Here is a 19,424-nt window from a genome sequence, read left to right on the forward strand (position 1 = left end):
CTGGACCTGGCCAATGACAATATTCCAATGCTTATAGCTGTGTGCTGTATGCTCCATAATATTTGGGAAGGGAAGGGTGAAAGCTTCACTTGGGGCTGGATCGCAGATGCTCAGCACCTGGAGGCTGAGTTTGAACAGCCAGAGACCAGGGCTATTAGAGCGGCGCAGTGTGGGGCCATAAGGCTCAGGGATGCCATGAGGCAGCAATTTGAAGCCGAAAGCCACTAATATTTGGTGCTATGCTCAGGAGTGCAGTGCTCCTAATGGTAGGAGGTGATTGGCCCAGACAATGCAATATGTGGGTTTAACATAATTGTATGTTGTTTTGCAGGGATCTTTTTACTTTCAATTAATAGAATAAAGATTGCTTTCAACCCAGCACAATTCTTTTATTTAAAAAACGACAACCGGAGAAGAGAGTCAACCAAGAAAAAAAAATAAAAAACCATCAGCAGTGAGGAAGATGGGAAAAGGAAGGTCCCAGGAGGAGGAGTGGTCCCAGGATGGCTAAAGATTTGTGTATGTCCAGGGATCATCTCCAAACTTCTCTTTTGTAGTACAATGCAGCAGGTACTGTGCTTCAAAAGGGACAAACTGCAGAGGGACGGGTGTTGAGTGCGGTGGGTACTGGGAGTTCACAGGGCTGGACTGTGAGTGGGGAGGAGTGGAATGCTGTGGGTATAGACTGGAGCCAGGAGGTTGATAAGAATGTGTTGGCGGTGTCTCGGGGGCGCATGGGAAAGAGTTTTGCGACAGCGGCTGCAGGGGAGGGCGGACATGGAGCTGCTTGGTTTGAAGAGCTAATATTGCCTGCAGCGTGTCTGCTTGGCGCTCTGTAACCTTTAAGAACCGCTCTGTGGCTTCATTCTGGTGTGCCACATTCTCCTTTCAGTCCCTCTTCTCACTGTCCCACCACTCATTTATTCCTGTTTCTCAGCAGAAGAGCGCATCATAACATCATGCTGAAAGTCCTCCTTAGTCCTTCTTGGCTGCTTTCTAACTCTGCGCAGCCGTTGAGCCATCGATAACAAAGAGGGAGCCTGGGCTGGGCACCCAAGGTCATTGTTTGCAACACAGATGACGATTTAAATCGCAGCCAGTACTTACACACCTGTCATTAACTGGCTGACCACAGGCAAGCGCACATGAGCCAAAGGGGGCAGAGTAAATTATTCTTCTCAGACCCCACACTTTCCACAGGATGTGACCATTACTGAAGATATCTCGCTGCTGAGGGTCAGCAGGGATTCAAGGGAGGGTCTTCTCCAAGACTGCGGCTTCCTTCGTGGCCCCTATGCAGCTCGCCTGTGTGCAGCAATGATCTGTCCCCTGCCCCCCTGTGACGGCACAGTGGCACAGGAAAGTTACCGTTAATGGAGCAAGAAAAAATGCAGCTCTGCCAAAGACCCTCTGGCAGCAGATTGCCCAGTATCTCCACAAGAGTTTCGTGGACATCTCTGAGGGAGATTCCCGTTAAGTGAGGGAATCAATCAACAGCTTGTTCTGCTGCTCAGACTAGGCAAGCGGTGGTAGACTAGCCTGCTTTCTGCAGCGCTCCTGCCCCAACTCACTTCAGCGATTCCCCAAATCAAATCCATTTACCAGGGGCCTCCTCTCCTGTTTGCCCTTTGCCAACTTCCGATAGCTGTGACTGGCTAGCCTCCTCTGGGGTAGAAAAGAGCTCCTGGCTTCATGAATCTCTGACCTCCGAGTCATCTTCTGCCTCTGGGTCCCCCTCCCACTCCACATCCTCATCTGAGATTTCCTTCTCCTGGCTCAGTCCACTTTTGACTGGCATGCAAGCCACGGAAGTATTCACAGTGGTCTTTGCAGCGGAGGTGAGGTTACCGCGGAGTATTGCAGCCAGCTCTTTGTAGAACCAGCAGCTCGTGGGTGCAGCACTGTAGTGGTGGTTTGCCTCCCGCACCTTGTGGTTGGTGGTCCGCAGCTCCTTCACTTTGACCCTGCACTGCAATGTGTCCTGGTCATGGTGCCTTTTTATCATGCCCGTGTCACCGAGCAAACAGGAAGGGGACTTTCAAAATTCCAAAGGAATTTATGGGATGGGGATGACAGTTGGTCACCTGAGGGCAGGGCAGTAGAGTTCAAACCAATGACCAAAGAGGCCAGAACAGGCATTGTGGGACACCTCACGGAGGCCAATTGTAGCACTGTAATCGAGCAGGGTGTCTACACTGGCACCACGGCGCTGTAGCCCCAGCTCAGAAACCCATACACCTCTCATTGGGGTGTTTTTTTACAGTGCTACAACTGCGCAGTTTCTGCACACTAAGTGCCCTGGAAGTGTGTACACCTCAGGAGTTACAGAGCAGAAAGCTCCTTTACTGCGAAGAGACTTGCCAGTGTAGACAGGGCCTAAGATGTTTCCAGCAGTCATCCAGGGCAGAGATTCAGTGAAAAATGAAACCTGATTAACTCATCTCCTTGCTGTAAATAGTATTTACATATGGTGGGGGTGACGTTGCACTCTATATGATTTTATGATGGTATGCTGATGAGTGTGACTAAAATATGCTTCATGCAAAAAGTCGCTTGTAAGATATCATTACAAAACTTATAATCTACTGAGTGTGGTCATCCTATTTGTATAAATGGATCACTCTTGTATCTGAAACTAGAAATATTAAATATCACTCTGAGGTCCTATTGTAGTTATGCAAAGTGTGGTCCATTAATAGTGGTTTGGAATCTTAATGGCTCCCATTAACAGGGCAATTGACTGTAGATGGTTCTGTTTTACCTTGCATCCGACGAAGTGGGTATTCACCCACGAAAGCTCATGCTGCAAAACGTCTGTTAGTCTATAAGGTGCCACAGGATTCTTTTCTGTTTTACCTGTAAGTCTTCCTGTATACATCTGTGCTGGCAAGTGGGTAATGAAGTCTTACAGTGACATGTGATCATGTCACCTGAACTGGAATCCATCTTTAACCTGGTGCATTTCCATTAAGAAGGAGGGGTGGGAACCCAGAGGGACAAAGGATTCCCATCTTATCCAAAAGATATATAAATTGGTGGAACAGAACAAAGGGGGCGGCCATCATGAGAAATCCCCTAGCTACCACCTGAGCTGTACCAGGGGAAAGGATTGTGCCCAGACTAGGAAGGCAGCCAGTCTGTGAAAGAAACTTATTGAAACATCTCTGACGGTGAGATTTTATCTGTATTCAGTTTTCTTACTGTATTAGACTCAGACTTGCGTGTTTTATTTTATTTTACTTGGTAATTCACTTTGTTTTGTCTGTTACTATTTGGAACCACTTAAATCCTACTTTTTGTATTTAATAAAATCACTTTGTACTTATTAATTAACCCACAGTATGTATTAATAGCTGGGGGGGGGGAAGACAGCTGTGCATATCTCTCTCTATCAGTGTTATAGAGGGCGTACAATTTATGAGTTTACCCTGTATAAGCTTTATACAGGGCAAAACAGATTTATTTGGGGTTTGGACCCCATTGGGAGTTGAGCATCTGAGTGTTAAAGACAGGAACACTTCTTAAGTTGCTTTCAGTTAAGTCTGCAGCTTTGGGGCACGTGGTTCAGACCCTGGGTCTGTGTTGGAGCAGATTGGCATGTCTGGCTCAACAAGACGGTGCTGGAGTCCCAAGCTGGCAGGGAAAGCAGGAGCAGAAGTAGCCTTGGCACATCAGTTGGCAGCCCCAAAGGGGTATGATCCAACCTGTCACAGTGGGAATCCTTTGTTTCCCAGTTTTATCCCCTCCCCCATTAGAGGAAAAATACTAGTAGTCCAGTACCAGATGACACGATCACATGACCCTACAGTGTCAACTCAGCATCCCAGGAAGCTTCTCAGGAAGGTAGGAAATTAGCATATTCAAAGTCTTATTGTTCTCCCTATTGGCCCATCCAGGCTGATTGCCTACTGTCTGGTGGATGTTCTCCAAGTGTAAACCCTCTTGTAATTGTCAATATTCCTAACTTCAGATACAGAATTGATACATGCATACCAACTGGATAATCATATTCAGTAAATCATAACCTTTCTCGCATGACCCATCTTGCATAGAACACATCTGTTATGCCATATGTATATGCAAGTCACTAAGCCCAGGACGAAGCGCATGAGAGGTGTGGACAAGGATTCTCAGTTGAGGGGAGCTGGCTGGGGAACCAATGCCCAGGGGAGATCAGGCCAGGCCAGAGTCTAAGCATCTTTAGTAAATGCTGCAAAACTATCCCCTTCGGAGATGTCTTTCAATCATGAGAACAACAGTCATGGCACTAACCCCACCCCCTTCTATCTAATAAACCCTGATATAGACACCTCCTAAACCCAGACATGGACACTCCCTTCTGCCCTAAACCCTAACACTGAGATCCCTAACACAGAGACCCCTTAAACCCAGACACTGACATCCCTAAACCCCAGGGGTGCTGGAACAATTTTTATAGTGGGGATGCTGAGAGCCATTGAACCAAACTGTAACCCTGTAAAAGCAGCAAAGAATCCTGTGGCACCTTGTAACCCTGTATATAATGGAAACCACTTCAAGCCAGGGGTTGTTGCAGCACCCCAGGCACCCCTAGTTCCAGCACCTCTGCTAAACCTGACACCCCTTCAATCCCTAAACCCTAACACTGAGATCCCTAAACCCCACCCTGAGACCCCTAAAATCTAACACTGATGCCTCCTAAATCCTGACACCAACACCCCCTTCTACACCTTAAACCCTGACACTGAAACCCCCAAGCCTTGACACTGACAACCCTTCTACCTAAACGCTAACACTGACACCCCCAAAAGCCTGACACTGACACCCTCTTTTACCTAATAAACCCTAACACTGACATGCTCTAAACCCTGGCACCCCTAATCCCAACCCTGGCACCCCTAACTCCAACAATGACCCCCCCTTTCAGTCCTAAACCCCGAACAACAACAAAACCAAAAATGATCTACCCCAGCAGAATGTTTACCCCCAAAAAGGGAGAAGTGCCAAAGACTCCATGAAGTCCACTAAGGACTAAATAGATACATTCTGGTCCATTGGGCCTGAATCTCCATGCACTGCTGCCCATGTAACTGCACCGGGAGAGAAAGAGGAGATCAGGCTGCGTGAGCACAGACTTTGGGATGTAGCCCAGTAAGACGTCCCTTTGAATTATGAACCAACAAGTTGCTGTGATGATTGAAGTGGGTAGTGACTGGTGTGTAAAAGTCAAAGGAAACACGTACAACCATCTCTCCGCGGATTTTGGGGGCATCTTCTTGGAAGACCCCATCCAGTTTCTGCTTTTCCAGGATCAGGATTTTTCCAGGATTCTATCTCCTGACTGATCGTGCTGGGGGCTCTGCCTGTCTCCAGCACTCAGGACCCTGAGCTACCACCATCATCTGGGAACCCTGACCAGTTCAAGCCTCATGGAGTGGGTGAGATCCATCTCTCTCTCTGTTTTCTTTCCTACCTCAGGTATTAACCTTTAAAATGTAACTGTTATGTTTGTTTAGCCCTCCTGGTGTGGTTATCACTATGATTCAATAAATGACTTTTATGGTTCAGCTGGTTGCTTTTCTCTCTGAATTTTACTCTTTTTAGCTTCCCCCATTTACTCTGCAGTGACGCTTCTTGTACCTAAGCTAAAGATCCCTGTAGTGCCCCAAAATACTGTGGGGTTTGCTCATCAAGTGGGTTACTACCAGTACAATTGTAATGTGAATGTGTGATAGGGATGTGTTAAACTTGGGGAACATTGGTGGGGGGGGGGGAGCAGCTGAAAGTGCGGCTCAATCCAGCCTATTGAGACCAGGAGCACATAAGGGTACCAGCTTGAAAGTGCTCCTTAACCCAGCCCACTGAGTACAGGAACACATGAGGGGATCAGCTGGAGAGTGCTGATTGACCTGGTCCTCTCAGACTTGCTCTGCTAGTGCGGGTGTGCACATGTTCATCTAGTTCTAGGGCTGGAGGAACCTAGGTCCTGCAGGAGAGCTCCATTGGGAGGGGACTTGCAGAAGGAAGGAGTAGAGCTCCATGTGAACACACAAGTGACTTTCACAGCACGTTAATTGAATTACAGAAGCCCCTCCCCCAGAAGAGTAACCCGGATAAATGAGCCTACCCCCACAATAACGGGCACATCTGGGAACAGTGTGCAAAAAGCCCTTTTCCTTCCTCAGGAAAGTTGGATCCCAGATATGTTGGTTAATGCTGCTGGGAGATTGAGGAAACCCCAATTCTCTGAAAGACGAAATCAGGCCTCTGAGCAATTGAAACAGATACTTCAATCAGTTTAGTAAGAAATATGTACACAGTATATACAAAATCTGGAGCTGGGTTATTTACATATGATCTTGTTTGTGAGATACATGGCCAGCACCTGAAAAAGAAATGTGAAGAGTCATCAGTATTTGTCCAGTGCCCCGTAATACACATAAACAGAGTGGAGATTACTAGGGAATAACAATAGGAGAACATGGACTGGGAATAAGCTGCTGGATACGGTCTAGAAAACAATCACCAAAACAGGAAACACTACAAGATTAGGGGAACCCATATTACTTAATAGAGTCGCTTTTGAATTAGTGGAATGTGTCAATTCAACGTGGTCTCTATTGGTTTCCTTCCAATATTCAACTGTTACAGGAACCTTGTCTCCCCATTGAGAACTATAAGCAATAACATCCCAGACTCCCTCTGCCTTTCGCCCTCCTCTGCTAACTGCTGCCTGGTGAATCCTCGCAAGCCCTGCATCCAAGGGGACAGTAAACTGCAGAATGAGGTGGTGATGGAGACTAGAAACCTGACCATTCAGTGACCTTTTGATATGAGGTGAAGGATCATAGTAGCTAACTTTGGAGGATGAGTTATATCTGCTGAGCCCCTTCTCTGAAGGGCAGAGCATCCTTATCTCTCAATAACATCAGTGGGAGTTTGAGAACACTCAGCAACTCATAGGCTTGGGCAAGACAAATACAAAGGCCTTGGGTGGCTAAAGTTAAGCACTAAAATCTGCAGGTAGATGCCTAAATACCCATTATTTCCACCTGCAGAGGTGCTGATTAGGGCACTTAAATCTCTATCAGCTTTGTGGTGTTTCAAATAGATATTTGAAAAGCAAGGGGACTGATGTTTAAAGGCATATTTGGCCTTTGGTTGTCATTAGACAACTTTATGCCAGGTGAGTGGGTTTTCCAAACCCGGATACCTGAACTCAGACTCCTAACACCCACGGGTAGGTGCATCAATAGGGGTGGGGTTAGTTGTAAAGTCACCCTTTTGCTGCCCTATGTTGCAGTGGAGCAGGGCAAAGTAGCCATAAAGCTGCCCTAAGAGGCAGCTAGGAATTCCCCAGCATGTGCAAATCCCTAACACCCAGAGAACCAGCATACAGAGTGTACAGCCAGTGTAGCTGGCTGTATGTCACCAACTCCTAGCTTCCCACTCAAGTATATGGGGTGTGAGCTGGGAACAGAAGATGGCACACACAGTGTGCGTTGTCTACAGCTATCTCCAGTGCAGCAATGGCTGTTACAAGACAGCGTAATTTAGAACAGCCCAGAGTCTAGAGCTCAGGTGTATTTGAGGATCTGGGCCAGTACTTGGCTGTTACTATAGTAATGACCCCTGAGAAAGCAGTATAATGTACATGCTTATCAATGAGCTTGTCCAGAGGCTGCATGTCCATCAGAATGACTAGATGTCCTGATGTGTAATAAAAACGCTTTGAGTAATAAAAATCAACCCAGGCTACTTTACAGGGCCTGATCCTTCTCTCACTTACAGCATCTGAGCAGTAGGACAACGGCGAATACTGCCCAGGATTATAGTTGTCTCTGTCTTCTTCCAATTTTGGGTAGCGGGAGCGAGGAGTATAAGGGCCCTACTGTCAATCAAAACTTAACCCCACCTCTTGACCCAATAAGCCCTGCCCACTGGTCATCAGAAGCCTCACCGCATGGGGGTATTACTTCTGGGCGTCAAGGCGGACACATGACCGGAAGCAAGGTGTGTCATGTGACCCCTCTAAGAACTCCTTCCACTATACCAATCAGGATAGATTTTGCCCCGATAGGAACGCCCCGAGAGAAGATTTAACCAACCAGGGGGAGTTCCGGGGTTTGTGTGACCCCTCTAAGAACTTCTCCCACTGCCCTCAACCAATCAGGAGGGGCTTCAGCCACTAGAGAGCACCCTGAGAGGAGATTAGACCAATTGGGGGGAATTCTGGGGCTGGGTGACCATCCAGAAGTGGTTCGTGTGACCCCTCTAGGAACTCGTCCCACCACCCTCTACCAGTCGCGATGGGTTTCGGCTGCAGAGGATTGCCCTGAAAGGAGATTTGACCAAAACAGGGCAGGTTCTGGGATGGGGTGACCACCCGGAAGAGGGCTGTGTGACCCCTCTAAGAACTCCTCCCAATGCCCTCTGCCAATCAGAGTGCCGCACCATCACCGCACAAGTCCCAGAGCTGGACAGAGGAGGCGATCTCTTACCAAGACGACATGTTTCAGAAATTGTGGAAAGGCTGAGAGGAAACGTGGACTCCTTTACCACCCCCCTGAGAACTTCAGACTTTGTTTTAGCCCCGCGGACCTTTGGACTTGTGTGGAGAAAGTGCTACAGCAGCAACAGTTCTGAAGAGGATGAGGGAACAGCCAAGGGATTCCTTTGGCCCAGCCATTGATGGATACGCCAGAACCTGAACCCAAAGCCCAACCATTCATGAGACACACCAATGAGCATGGTGGCCTCTCGTTGTCCACCACCCTGGAGGAGGAAGGCGATCATTGCTTGGGGGAGTTACTGGCGGACAAGCTGAATGGAAAAGACATCGCTCAGGTAAATGAATGATTAAGAAGCGACAGTTGATGATGAGGTGTAATGAGGTTAGGAACCTGGGGTTGTGTAAATGTAAAAAACAAGCAGTGAGAACTTACACTTGTTTCTTGTCTGAGACAGCTCGATGATGCCTTTCTAGAGGACCCGGAGGCCCTGGACAACGTTGCATCAAGCAGCAAAGATGAACCGGGCCCGCCTTGTTTTTGCTGAACGCCGCTAAAAATTGTTGAAGAGGACTTCGAGGATGAAGGTTATAAGGAGTTTAAGAGAAGGTTTGGCATGGAACTCGCTGAGCCAGTGCCACATTGTGAGTGTAAAAATTTATGTGGACTATTGTATGCATTGCTATTTATGCTGTTCTTAATAACTGTCTTAGGGAAAAGCTTTTTGAAGATTATGAGGGCTATGTCATAGATGCCCCAGCCCAACGGCACCATGACTGTGTGATTTGGACTTCAACTTTATATGTAAATTTGTCAATTTAAATATGTAAATTTAAAAACCATCTATTGAAAAGGGCTTTGTGACTATCTGCATTTCTGTTAGAAGGTCTCTGGCCCTTAAGTGAGCTAAAAGTTTTAATGGAGCCTCTTGGTTTGTTTTCAAGGAGCTGTATGTCTTTTAAATAAAAAAAATGGTTTGTGAGAATCTAACTTTTGTGTTTTTGTGTAAAAAAGACCCATTTACAGCAAAAAGCTGAAATGTATGTTGTGGGAGGAGAAAAATCCTAAAAATGTGTTTATAGTGTAACCATTCTGCCTATCAGAGTTGGCAGCAACAAGAGCTGCGTTCAGTTGCTAGGAACTCCATTCCAATCACACAATGCAAAACTGGCTCAAGCCCTCAGCCAGTGGGGCACTGAGGCTCCCCTTCTACAAGCTAAAATCACCACTTACAGTGTTAAGTAGTAGGGAGGACTCAGTGCTGGTTCACCATTAGCCCAAAGTGAATTCAGCTCTGTAATCAGACTCTTCATGGAATCAAAATTAGCACTAACATTTCACAGTGGAGACAGGAAGAAGAGATAGAATTAGTGTCTGGGGCTCACCAGGTACAAATACCTCTCCCCAGCCTTTCTCAATTTGCTGAGTTTTGGAACCCACGTCCCCTGCCTAGCGAGTGCTACTTAGTTGATGGCGAGTCCCTCTGCCATAAAAGGCCAAGTACAGGTCCACTGTCCTTGATTCACATAATCAGGATAACAACACTTTATTCTTCCTGCCTCAGTAACAGAGAAACTGGGGATCCCACAGCAGCCAAAGTGACCATTTGGGCTACTGTGGGCTCATGCTAGGCGGAGTGGGTGTGCCTGTGCAAACGAGATCAACCCCTGATGTTCTTTTCCACAACTCACCACCAAATGTCAGGGTAGATCTCATCCTGACTCTGCTTACAACAGTAAAACAAACAGAGATGGTTCAGACATGTGTTTTGAGTACAATAGAGTTGACTCATCCTGTTGAACTGAATGGTTTTAACCACACCCCCACTGAATAGTGAAGGTAACTGTGACTACTTATCGTTGTTGCCATAGGGATAAATTTGATTGGTGTGCACCCATGGTAAGGTAGGTGGGTGGGTGAGTTTTGATTAATATGAAATGAAATAAAACCTCAGGAATTTGCAGATGCTATTGGACAGTTTAAATATGACTCGGGAGTTGGTTGGATGCTATGGGTCAATTCAAAGCCATTAAAAGTTTAAATTAATATATTTACAACAAACAAACAACCCCCCCCACACACAAGGGTCTAAAACCAAAACTGAAATGTTTCAAGGGGTCACAAACCTTCAACATGCTTTAGAAGAAGCATTTGCTCTAAAGACAATCAAACATTTAAAAGCTCTGGAGGGCTTATTATGGTTGTGATACAACCATTTTATTTCAACCCCCACCCCAAATAATATGCATGAAAGAAATGTTTTAAAAAAACAAGCCCCAAAGAGATGTATTGATATCTGCAAAAGGTCCCCACTTGGGACTGAGGGGGGGACAGTTACATTAAGGATTGGGGATTTACTGTTTAATACTGTAAGAAGGCCCTGCAGAAAAATGGATTTTAACTAAAAGAAAAAAAGTAGCCAAAAGCAGCTCAGTTGTGCAGCCAGCTTAATTCCCCCACCCCAGCTCCCAAAAGGGAATGTTAGGAAGGGGCCTAAAGTCCTTAAGTCTCTAGTATTTCAGAGCTGTAGCCATCAAATCAACCTGCTCGCTACTATTTTGAAGTCCTTTTGAAACAAAGGGTTAGGATGGTATGAAAACCTCAGGTATTTTGGAGACGGTTTTTTTCAACAGAATCTCTTGAATGGCTGCTGGGCTGCAAGAGGAGGTATGCTCCCTATTTTAATCTCTGAAAATATATATTGTATAATATCACTCGTTGGCCGTGCTGTCTTAGTAAATAATGGTGCCTATGTTTATTGCAGTGTGATCTGTTTAGCATGGAACTAGTAACTTTAAATTGCATTTCATCACCAGGCCAAGGTAAAAACCATTTTAACTGTAGTTTTGCTTAATAACGTCAGGTACTACACAGGTTGTATAGGGATTTGGGACTAATACTAACTAACAGTTTTTGCTTGTTCTTTAATCCAAAGGCCCAAACACACATTGAGGGGGACAGAACAAGCATGTTCCTGCAACACTTTATCCTGTAGTAGAAGGTAACTTTCTGCAATTGGCTATTAAATGCGTGTGGGATTATTTAAAACTATTTTGTTGCAAACTGTATTTTAAACGCTCTCTCTCTCTGTAAAACATAGGTGGGATTTTTTTTTTAAGTATATGGCTGCAAACTGATGGTAATGGTGTGTTTCAAACTAAGAGGGTGTTGGTTTTTTAGTGTGCAAAATGTGTTTTAACCTGGATTTTAAAAGTTGATTTTAAAAGCCGTTTGGTTTTTATTTTGCAAAATGAGGTGTATTTAAAAAAATGTTTGTGGGTTTGTTGTTTTAAAATGGTAGAAACAAACTCAAAACTCCTGTTCGTAATACAGCCTGAAATGGATTATTTTGTTTTAAACCTATGACTTTTTAAATAAAATATTCATTAGGGTATTTTTCTATTTTTAAGTTTACAAGACAGTTTCATGTGATTTATTATAATAATAATAATAATAATAATATCATCTGCTCCACAAACCTACCCAATACCAGCAGTGTGAGAGACCCTGACGAACTCTCTCAGTACCTGTTTTCCCCCAACTATAAGGTTCCATCCTGCAAGTTTATCGACGATGAAACAGCATGAGTGTCTTGAAAGGACCCAAAAGACCAGTACTCTGTCTCTGGAAATACCAGTGTTTTCATAGCCTGTTTCACCACTGCTTATGCCCGCATAGAACTATACAAACTGCTAGACAGATTTCAAAAGCAGTGCCTGTACCATGACACTGACTTGGTGATATGTGTGAAAAGGGAGGGTGACTGGAATCCTCCTCTGCGGAATTATTTAGGCAAGACACCGCCAGATCAACACATCACCGAGTTTGTGTCAGCAGGACCGAAAACATACAGATAAAAGCTATCGGGAAGAAAGGCCTGCATGAAAGTCAAAAGTATTACCCTGAACGTAGCAAATTGTGAAAAGATCAACTTGGACAGTTTGAAAGATCTAGTTCTGGACTATTGCATGGGCCTGTGAGAAAACACCTCCAACAAGATAGAGGTTCAGCAGCCCTCTATCATAAGGAACAAAAATCAGTGGCAAATAAAGACAAAAACCCTTAAGAAAAACACAGAAAATTGTTTCCACCAAGAAGGTCCTAGGAGAAGGGTTTAAAACCCTGCCCTATGGCTTTAAAAATGGATCTGAGGTGGAAACACCCCTTTTCTGCAATTCTTGCGGGGCCTAGCAACTATGGGAAAATGTGTTGGATAAGGCCAAACAAACATTGTCTGTTATGCCTGAGAGTATTGGATAACATGGCTATAAAAATCATTGCCAGATACACATGTCTGGGCCTGCCGAAACATGTTTTAAGCAAGGCTAGATATGCCCAAGAATTTAAATTTAGTTTTTACAAAATTCATCACCATCCGGTCGTTTAGCACTAAGTCGTTAGAATACAATTTAAGATAAACCCTTGCTACGATGATGTAAGAAAAACATGCAGTGATAGCTGCAGGCGACAGAGTGGGGGTCTTGTAATTGTCTATTGTGAAACACATTATCTGTGGCATTTTTGTTTAAAAATTTCATAATGCTTTTAGGAAACAACACGCTATTCGGGGGGGGGGGGAGGGGCGGCGCCCGAATGAGGCAAAAAACGCACCACGGTAAAAATTCACCAGATACAAGGTGAGCCAAGGTTCACCGGGTTGGTACTGTGGAGGCGTGGTGACCACCAAACCTAAGGGTTTCTGAGACAGCTTGCTGCCAGGAGCCAATCATAAGGGAATTCTTTTTTGTGTAAGGGGTCATTGATGAGACACGTGAGAGCTGCACGGTGTCCATGTTCACATATAGTCAAGCAGAACATTTCTCCTCTGATTTATCACTATGATGTTGTCAAAAACCCCATAGACGATCATATTGACGGTGATGGTTAGAGCCATCCCAAAATGTATTTCTGCTCTCAGGTTCCCGGTTTTAAACAGGGAACAGTGATTGGTGCATTCCTGGTTGGGAGACAGGTCAAAGGCAAACAAGGTGTAACCTCACGGTTGATTAACAGAGAACGATCTTTCACGTGTTTACCAGCTATCTGTACCAGATTCATGTATCCTCTCACACAGTGTTCTGCCTCAAAGTCTGGTTGCAGAGGCTTGGTTACGGAATATTCCACCTACGCCAGCCTCGTACATCCAGGAAGGGCATATCCCACCTGGGCTTTGTAATAGTTCCTGTAGATGGTGGGGTCGCTGTAATTTTTTAGGATCGCCAAATGTTTTGCTTTTTAGAAACCTCGCTCTCTCCGGGGACACAGGTGCACCTTGATGATCACCTTGCCAAAGCAATACAAGACGTGTCTGTTCTGATCTGTCTTTATTTCAATGGTAATGGTATCGATGTGGTGTTTTCTGACAGGAACGTAATGAGGTTTATCGTAGGTGATGGTGACAAACTCGTTGTTCCTTCCTCGGACAGAGAGACAATGTAACAGGGGAACAGAAAAGTCCCCCACAAACTCACGTTCTACAATATCTGTGAACAGACGCAAGAAATTAAAAGCCGTGTGATGTCTGCTGAGAAGGGGAATTTTTGGACTCTGTGCTTCGGGCCCAAACCTAGAATGTTAGCTAGCTCCCCGCTGATAGAAAACATACAAGTAAAATTGGCAGATTTAAAACTAACTTTTCTACCCCCAGGGTCGTAGTTCATGACCACCTCAGGCGGTGTGGGATGACGAACCACAGTATTGTTCATATGATCCAATAATTCAGGTATGGACGAGTAATAACCTCGTTGTAGGATAAACTCCATGCCACACCTGCAAAGGTGATTTCAAAAGGGGTGTCTTCATTGATAGTGTTCCGGCTGTGCGGGTATTGTATTTCCACTAACCCACCTCCCAGGCTCTCCGGAGATCCCAGGGCTTAATTAGCCATATTGTAAAGTTCAAGCTGGTGTTCTGAGGAAAAACTGCAGAGCTGGCATTGCTGGGCAACGTAATGTAGAACCCGCTGTCGCTCATTTTTCTCTCTCTCTGTCTTTGCAGGAGGAATCTTTTTGTTTGTTTGTTTTTGTTCACGTCTAAATGTCACAGAGTTGAGAAGCTTCCACCCAGCTGTTAAACTTATCGCCTCCTCAAACCATTTCACCAGTAGCTGCTTTCTTCTCCCTTTTCCTTTATCCGCTAGAACTTTTTCAATCCTGTAAATCCTGTCTTGTTTGGGGTTTACTTTTTGTAATTCTTCAGGGCAAAAAGATCCAGTAACTGTCTCACCCTCGTAATCTTTTAATCAGTATACAGGTCTCTGGCTCCTGGTTAAGGCTTCATCCACTATAAATAGCTCATCAGTAAACGTCTGTTCATAACCTTTTTCAAAGGCTCCTTTGACTTTAGATAGTCTCACGTGGCCGCCTTTTCTAAAAGGGGCAACAACTGGTTTTATTTTAAAACCATCTCTATAAACTGTTTTCCATATCTTCAGAGAATGTGAAGGATTAACATCAGCAGGTCTGGTACGTATAGTTCTGTGAAAGCTCCGGTTGTCACTCTTTATAAAGTCAGATAACACGTCTTAAAGCCTCTGTTGTGTTTGGAGAACCGGTGCACATCTACCAGATCTGCCTGCCATTGCGCGTCCACATCTGAAACAATGGTCTTGTTTCTTTTAAAATGTATTTGAGCCAGTTTGTGTAAAGTGTAAGCATCTGATCTGAAAGCTAAGCTGTTACCTGTCTTCTATTTAAAAAGTTTTACTGTGCTTTTTGGCCACTCAAAAAGAGGATTCCCCCACCAAAGCTCCCAGCATCCCTGGGGATGCAATATATTTTCATTAACAGAGCTGTCTGTGGAGACAGGACTGTTCCTGGTACCGTCTTTTACTAACGCAAGTATGGAGGGGATACAGTCATAGGGACACATTTAAATAAGTTTAATTAATTGCCTGGTTTAACACAACCTTTGACAGCCACCTGTAAAAATGGACGCCATGACCCCTACAACGAAAGACTCTGAGCTGGTTCATTCTTCTATTTTGTCCTTTTCCGGATTTTCCTCTTGAGATCCGCATCTCAGACAGGAGCAAAAACAGCTGATGCACAACAGGGCTACCGATGTGTAAGTTCTCAAAGGCCTCTTGAAAGGCATCGTCGAGCTGTTGAGAGATTTTCAGACAAAAAACAGTGTAAGCAACCCTCTGCTTGTTCTTAGATTTATGCAATGCCAAGTTGATTCCTAACCCCATTATACCCCCATGATCGACCATCGCTTCTTAATCATTCATTTACCTGAGCAACGTCTTTCCCGTTCACCTTGTCCACCAGTGACTCCCCCAAGCCATGATCATCTTCCCACTTTGGGGGGGAGTCATCACACTCATCGGGGTTCTTCATGAGGGTTCGGGGTCGGGTCCTGAGGTATCTATCAATGGTCGAGTCAAAGGGCCCTCCTCGGAACTGTAACTGCTATAGCGCTTTATCCATACAAGCCCAAAGGTCCTCGGGGCTAAAACAAAGTCTGAAGTTCTCAGGGGAGTGGTAAAGGAGTCCATGTCTCCTCTCAGCCTTTCCACAACTCATAAAACACGTCTTCTTGGTAAGAGATGGCCTCCTCTGCCCAGCGCTGGGACTTATGAGGTGATGTGCTGCACTCTGACTGGCAGAGGGCATTGGAAGGAGTTCTTAGAGGGGTCACACAACCCTCTTCTGGGAGGTTCACCCCTTCCGAGAACCTACTTTGTTTGGTCATCTCTCCTCTTGGGGCAGTCCTCTGCAGCTGAAACCCATCGCAACTGGTAAAGGGTGGTGAGAGGAGTTCCTAGAAGGGTCACATGAAGCACTTCCGGATGGGTCACCCCACCCCAGAATTCCCCCCAGTTGGTCAAATCTCCTCTTGGAGTGATCCCCAGTGGCTGAAACCCACCCTGATCGGTAGATGGCAGTGGGAGGAGTTCTTAGAGGGGTCACACAAAGGACAGGTCACCTGCCCCGGAACTCCCCTTCCCTCGGGGCATTCCTATTGGGGCGAAACCCACCCTGATCGGTAGATGGCAGTGGGAGGAGTTCTTAGAGGGGTCACATGACACATCTTGCTGCCGGGGTCAAGGGGTGGGATTAACATTTGATTGATGGTAGGGCCCTTATACCACTGGAGCGCCTTGTTCTGTTTGTCTCCGTTCTGCTTCATTCGCCAAGCGCTCGGCCAGGACAGATGTCACTTATGAGCTCAGTTGCCACCAGCTGGACAGTGGGACTTGGGTCTTTCTCTAGGACCCGGAGAGCTGAAATTACAGAGGACATCACGTTAGTGAACAGACTGTCAAATCACAGCTAAGCGTGATCACAGAACCTTGAAGTACCTGAGCAGAATGATCACATGGAAAAATGTGAAACTGGGCTCAGTCCTTCTATTGGGGTGGAAAATACATGAGAGATGAATAGGCCTCACTTTTCATATAGTCACCTGTGCCTGAAATAGCTGGAGACTTATTACTTCTGAATACCACATGACAGCAGCTCTCCAATACAAACAAAGCTTTAGGGTCCCTCATTGGGTCCCTTCCATGCTCCCAACTGTGGGAGACCCTGACTCTACCAGAAAGTCATCCACTCCGCTGCAAATGGAAGGAAGTCCATTGTTTCAATAGCTTCCACTTTTCAGTTATTTTCCAGCTCTATTCAGGAGCCACTGCCCGAGCTCAACTCAACGTGGAATTTAACACAGGCCAGGTCCAAGCTGGTTTGCGCATGATACAGCGCACCTACTGGAAGCAAAATTGCTGGTGGGAAATTTGGGGTAGCAGAAAGTGGCTACTTCTCACCTGGGGAGTCCACAGAAAGCCAATAAAGCCCAAAGTGTGGAGAGCACTGGCTGGGAAGGGGGCATTGCCAGGACAACCAGGAGATGCACTGACTCATATCACACCTTCTGCAGCTTCCTCCTTCAGGGGAAATTAAGGCTGACTTTCTACTGGGCAAGAGTGAATTTGTCCTTTGATGTGTGGCTGATGCACTTTGCACCAGTGGTATCGGTTACTGCTGCTTGTCAGCTAAATTCCTTTATAACTCATTAATGAGCAGGACTTCAGCTGTATTTATCACTTACACATCAGCAGATGTTCCAGGTCCAGCCATTTCATACGCTGAGTGTCTGTGTGTTCCAGGATGATGCCTAAATACACAATGTCAAATAAATAACAACAATAACAATAAAACCTTCCCTTGTTGAGTGCAAAGTGATATTAGCAGCCCCTAGACAGGTCTTTGGGGTCTCCTACTGTGGGCCTAAGGGTGAGCTGTGGGCAAGAGGATGCTAGAGCAGTTTAGAGTCCACACTGAAGAGAATGAGAGAGACATTTTTAAAAGAATGTTTACATAAAACCCATTTGCTTGATGAAACAGTCTGTGCTCCTCTTGCCACTGCAGTCAGTTATTGGAGACATACTAAGATAGTGTTTGGTCTAGTGGTCTGAGCAAAGGACTGGGGCCAGGAATAAGCGAGTTCTAAGCAGGGATCTCACAAGGTGACTGATAGGTGAGCCCCAATGCCTGCCTGTCTCACATGGGTGTGCTAGGGAGAAGAGGCCACAGGGCCAAACAGGAGGAACCTAATGCTTCCTTGACAAGGTGCTGTGGCCAGGAAGGTGAAACAGCAGGCGCTATGGGGAGGTGGGCTGCTTGCCCCCCAGTGATGAAGTCGCAGTGAGGAGCACTGAACAGCACTGGGTAGGTCTGCACTTTGAGCTAGGGGTATCACACCCAGTTCAATGGGACGGGCCCACACTAGCTCTGACAGCGCTAGCATTAGAATGTAGCTAAGGCAGCACAAGCCGTGGGAGGAGCAGCCACTGTGAGAATAGACTTTGGGGTTTGGATGGGATCATACTTGGGGTGGTTAAACCTCCTGCTGCTCCTGCCGCCGCAGCTACTCTCTATTTTTAGCACAAAGGGCTAGTGCGGGTGTGTCTCATCAAGATGGGAATTATACCCCCAGCTCAAAGTGTAACCATGCCCTACGTGACAGTGTCCCAGGCACTACTACGAAATGACTGCACCGTGCTTCCCCTGCAACAATCCCGAAGCACTTTATAGCAACTAATGAATTCCTCCGACCACCATCCTGGAGAGGTAGGGACATTAACATCTCCATCTATGGGTGGGAAGCTGAGGCACAGAGAGATTAATGGCAGCTCAGTGCTGCACAGTGGGATTTTCTGTCTCCTCAATGGGAATATCAAAAGGGACACTGGGCATCATCTCTCACCAGCTAAGTTGGCGGCACCTGCCCGGATCCCTTCCCAGCTGCTACTGAAGGACGCGATGGTTGTGCTGTACAAGTTCTCCAGCAGTTCTGCATTTTCTTTGGCCTAGAGGAAATCAGGGACACATGAGCTCTCTCTGGCTAGAAGTGCCCTTTGACTGCCAGCACATGCTTTTATGAACCACAGGTAAATAAGAGCAAGAACAGGTGGCTGGGTAGAAGTGGAAAAAATGGGAATCTGGGGCAGATTTACATTTCCCATCACCCTCCAGTCAATAATCTCCTACAGTTCAACAGCTCACTCACAAGGTGTCTGCAAATGTCCATCTGGAGCTCTTCAGGCTTCAGCTCGGCTCTGCCACCAAGGTGCTTATTGATCGCATGTTGGAGTCTCTTCAGTCCCAAAAACGGGAAACAGAGGTGAAATGTAGCTCTGCATTCCTGAAAAAGAGCATCACACCATTGACTTGTTCCCTACCGAGTGCTATGTTCAGTCAAAGGGAACTCATCTGCGTGACTGCTCATCTATTCCAGGACAAAAAAGGATTCATCTGGATGTGACTGGCAGAAACATGCAGGAATGACTAATAGAGGAGAGCTTCCACTGAAACCTGGAGGTAGCATCAATGTCTTTTGGGAACAGATATACCGATGAAAGCTGCTTCACCAGGCACAGCTGTGGTCTCTCCTCTGTTCTGGGGAGGCAGGGGCCTGGGGTGAAGAGTCAGA

At 46.0% G+C, this 19,424-nt stretch overlaps 1 protein-coding gene across 3 annotated transcripts; it reads right to left on the reverse strand.

Annotated features, from left to right (window-relative positions):
- Positions 1-6,287: 6,287 nt before the first annotated feature.
- LOC120405990 (maestro heat-like repeat-containing protein family member 1) lies at positions 6,288-19,047 on the reverse strand. 3 transcript variants are annotated; one of them, XM_039540091.1, is made up of 5 exons: positions 19,002-19,047; positions 18,699-18,801; positions 17,541-17,606; positions 16,582-16,716; positions 6,288-6,364 (listed from the first exon to the last, which is right to left on the reverse strand). In XM_039540091.1, the coding sequence occupies exons 1-4, from the start codon at positions 19,020-19,022 to the stop codon at positions 16,619-16,621; spliced, it is 288 nt and encodes a 95-aa protein (XP_039396025.1). In that variant the 5' UTR covers positions 19,023-19,047; the 3' UTR covers positions 6,288-6,364; positions 16,582-16,618. The 3 variants fall into 3 exon arrangements, with proteins under 3 accessions (XP_039396025.1, XP_039396024.1, XP_039396022.1); XM_039540090.1 differs by lacking the exon at positions 6,288-6,364 and adding an exon at positions 16,025-16,253; XM_039540088.1 differs by lacking the exon at positions 6,288-6,364 and having other exon boundaries at positions 16,282-16,716.
- Between the last annotated feature and the right edge of the window lie 377 nt (positions 19,048-19,424).

This window comes from Mauremys reevesii, linkage group 5, assembly GCF_016161935.1.
Source record: "Mauremys reevesii isolate NIE-2019 linkage group 5, ASM1616193v1, whole genome shotgun sequence".
In the NCBI taxonomy this organism is placed as follows: Eukaryota; Metazoa; Chordata; order Testudines; family Geoemydidae; genus Mauremys; species Mauremys reevesii.

Coding starts and splice junctions, on each gene's coding strand:
- LOC120405990 (XM_039540091.1), bottom strand. CDS start 19,022: ATGGACATTTGCAGACACCTT. Junction 18,802..19,001: donor TGGACATTTGCAGACACCTT/GTGAGTGAGCTG, acceptor GATTTCCTCTAG/GCCAAAGAAAATGCAGAACT. Junction 17,607..18,698: donor AGGTGCCGCCAACTTAGCTG/GTGAGAGATGAT, acceptor TTGTGTATTTAG/GCATCATCCTGGAACACACA.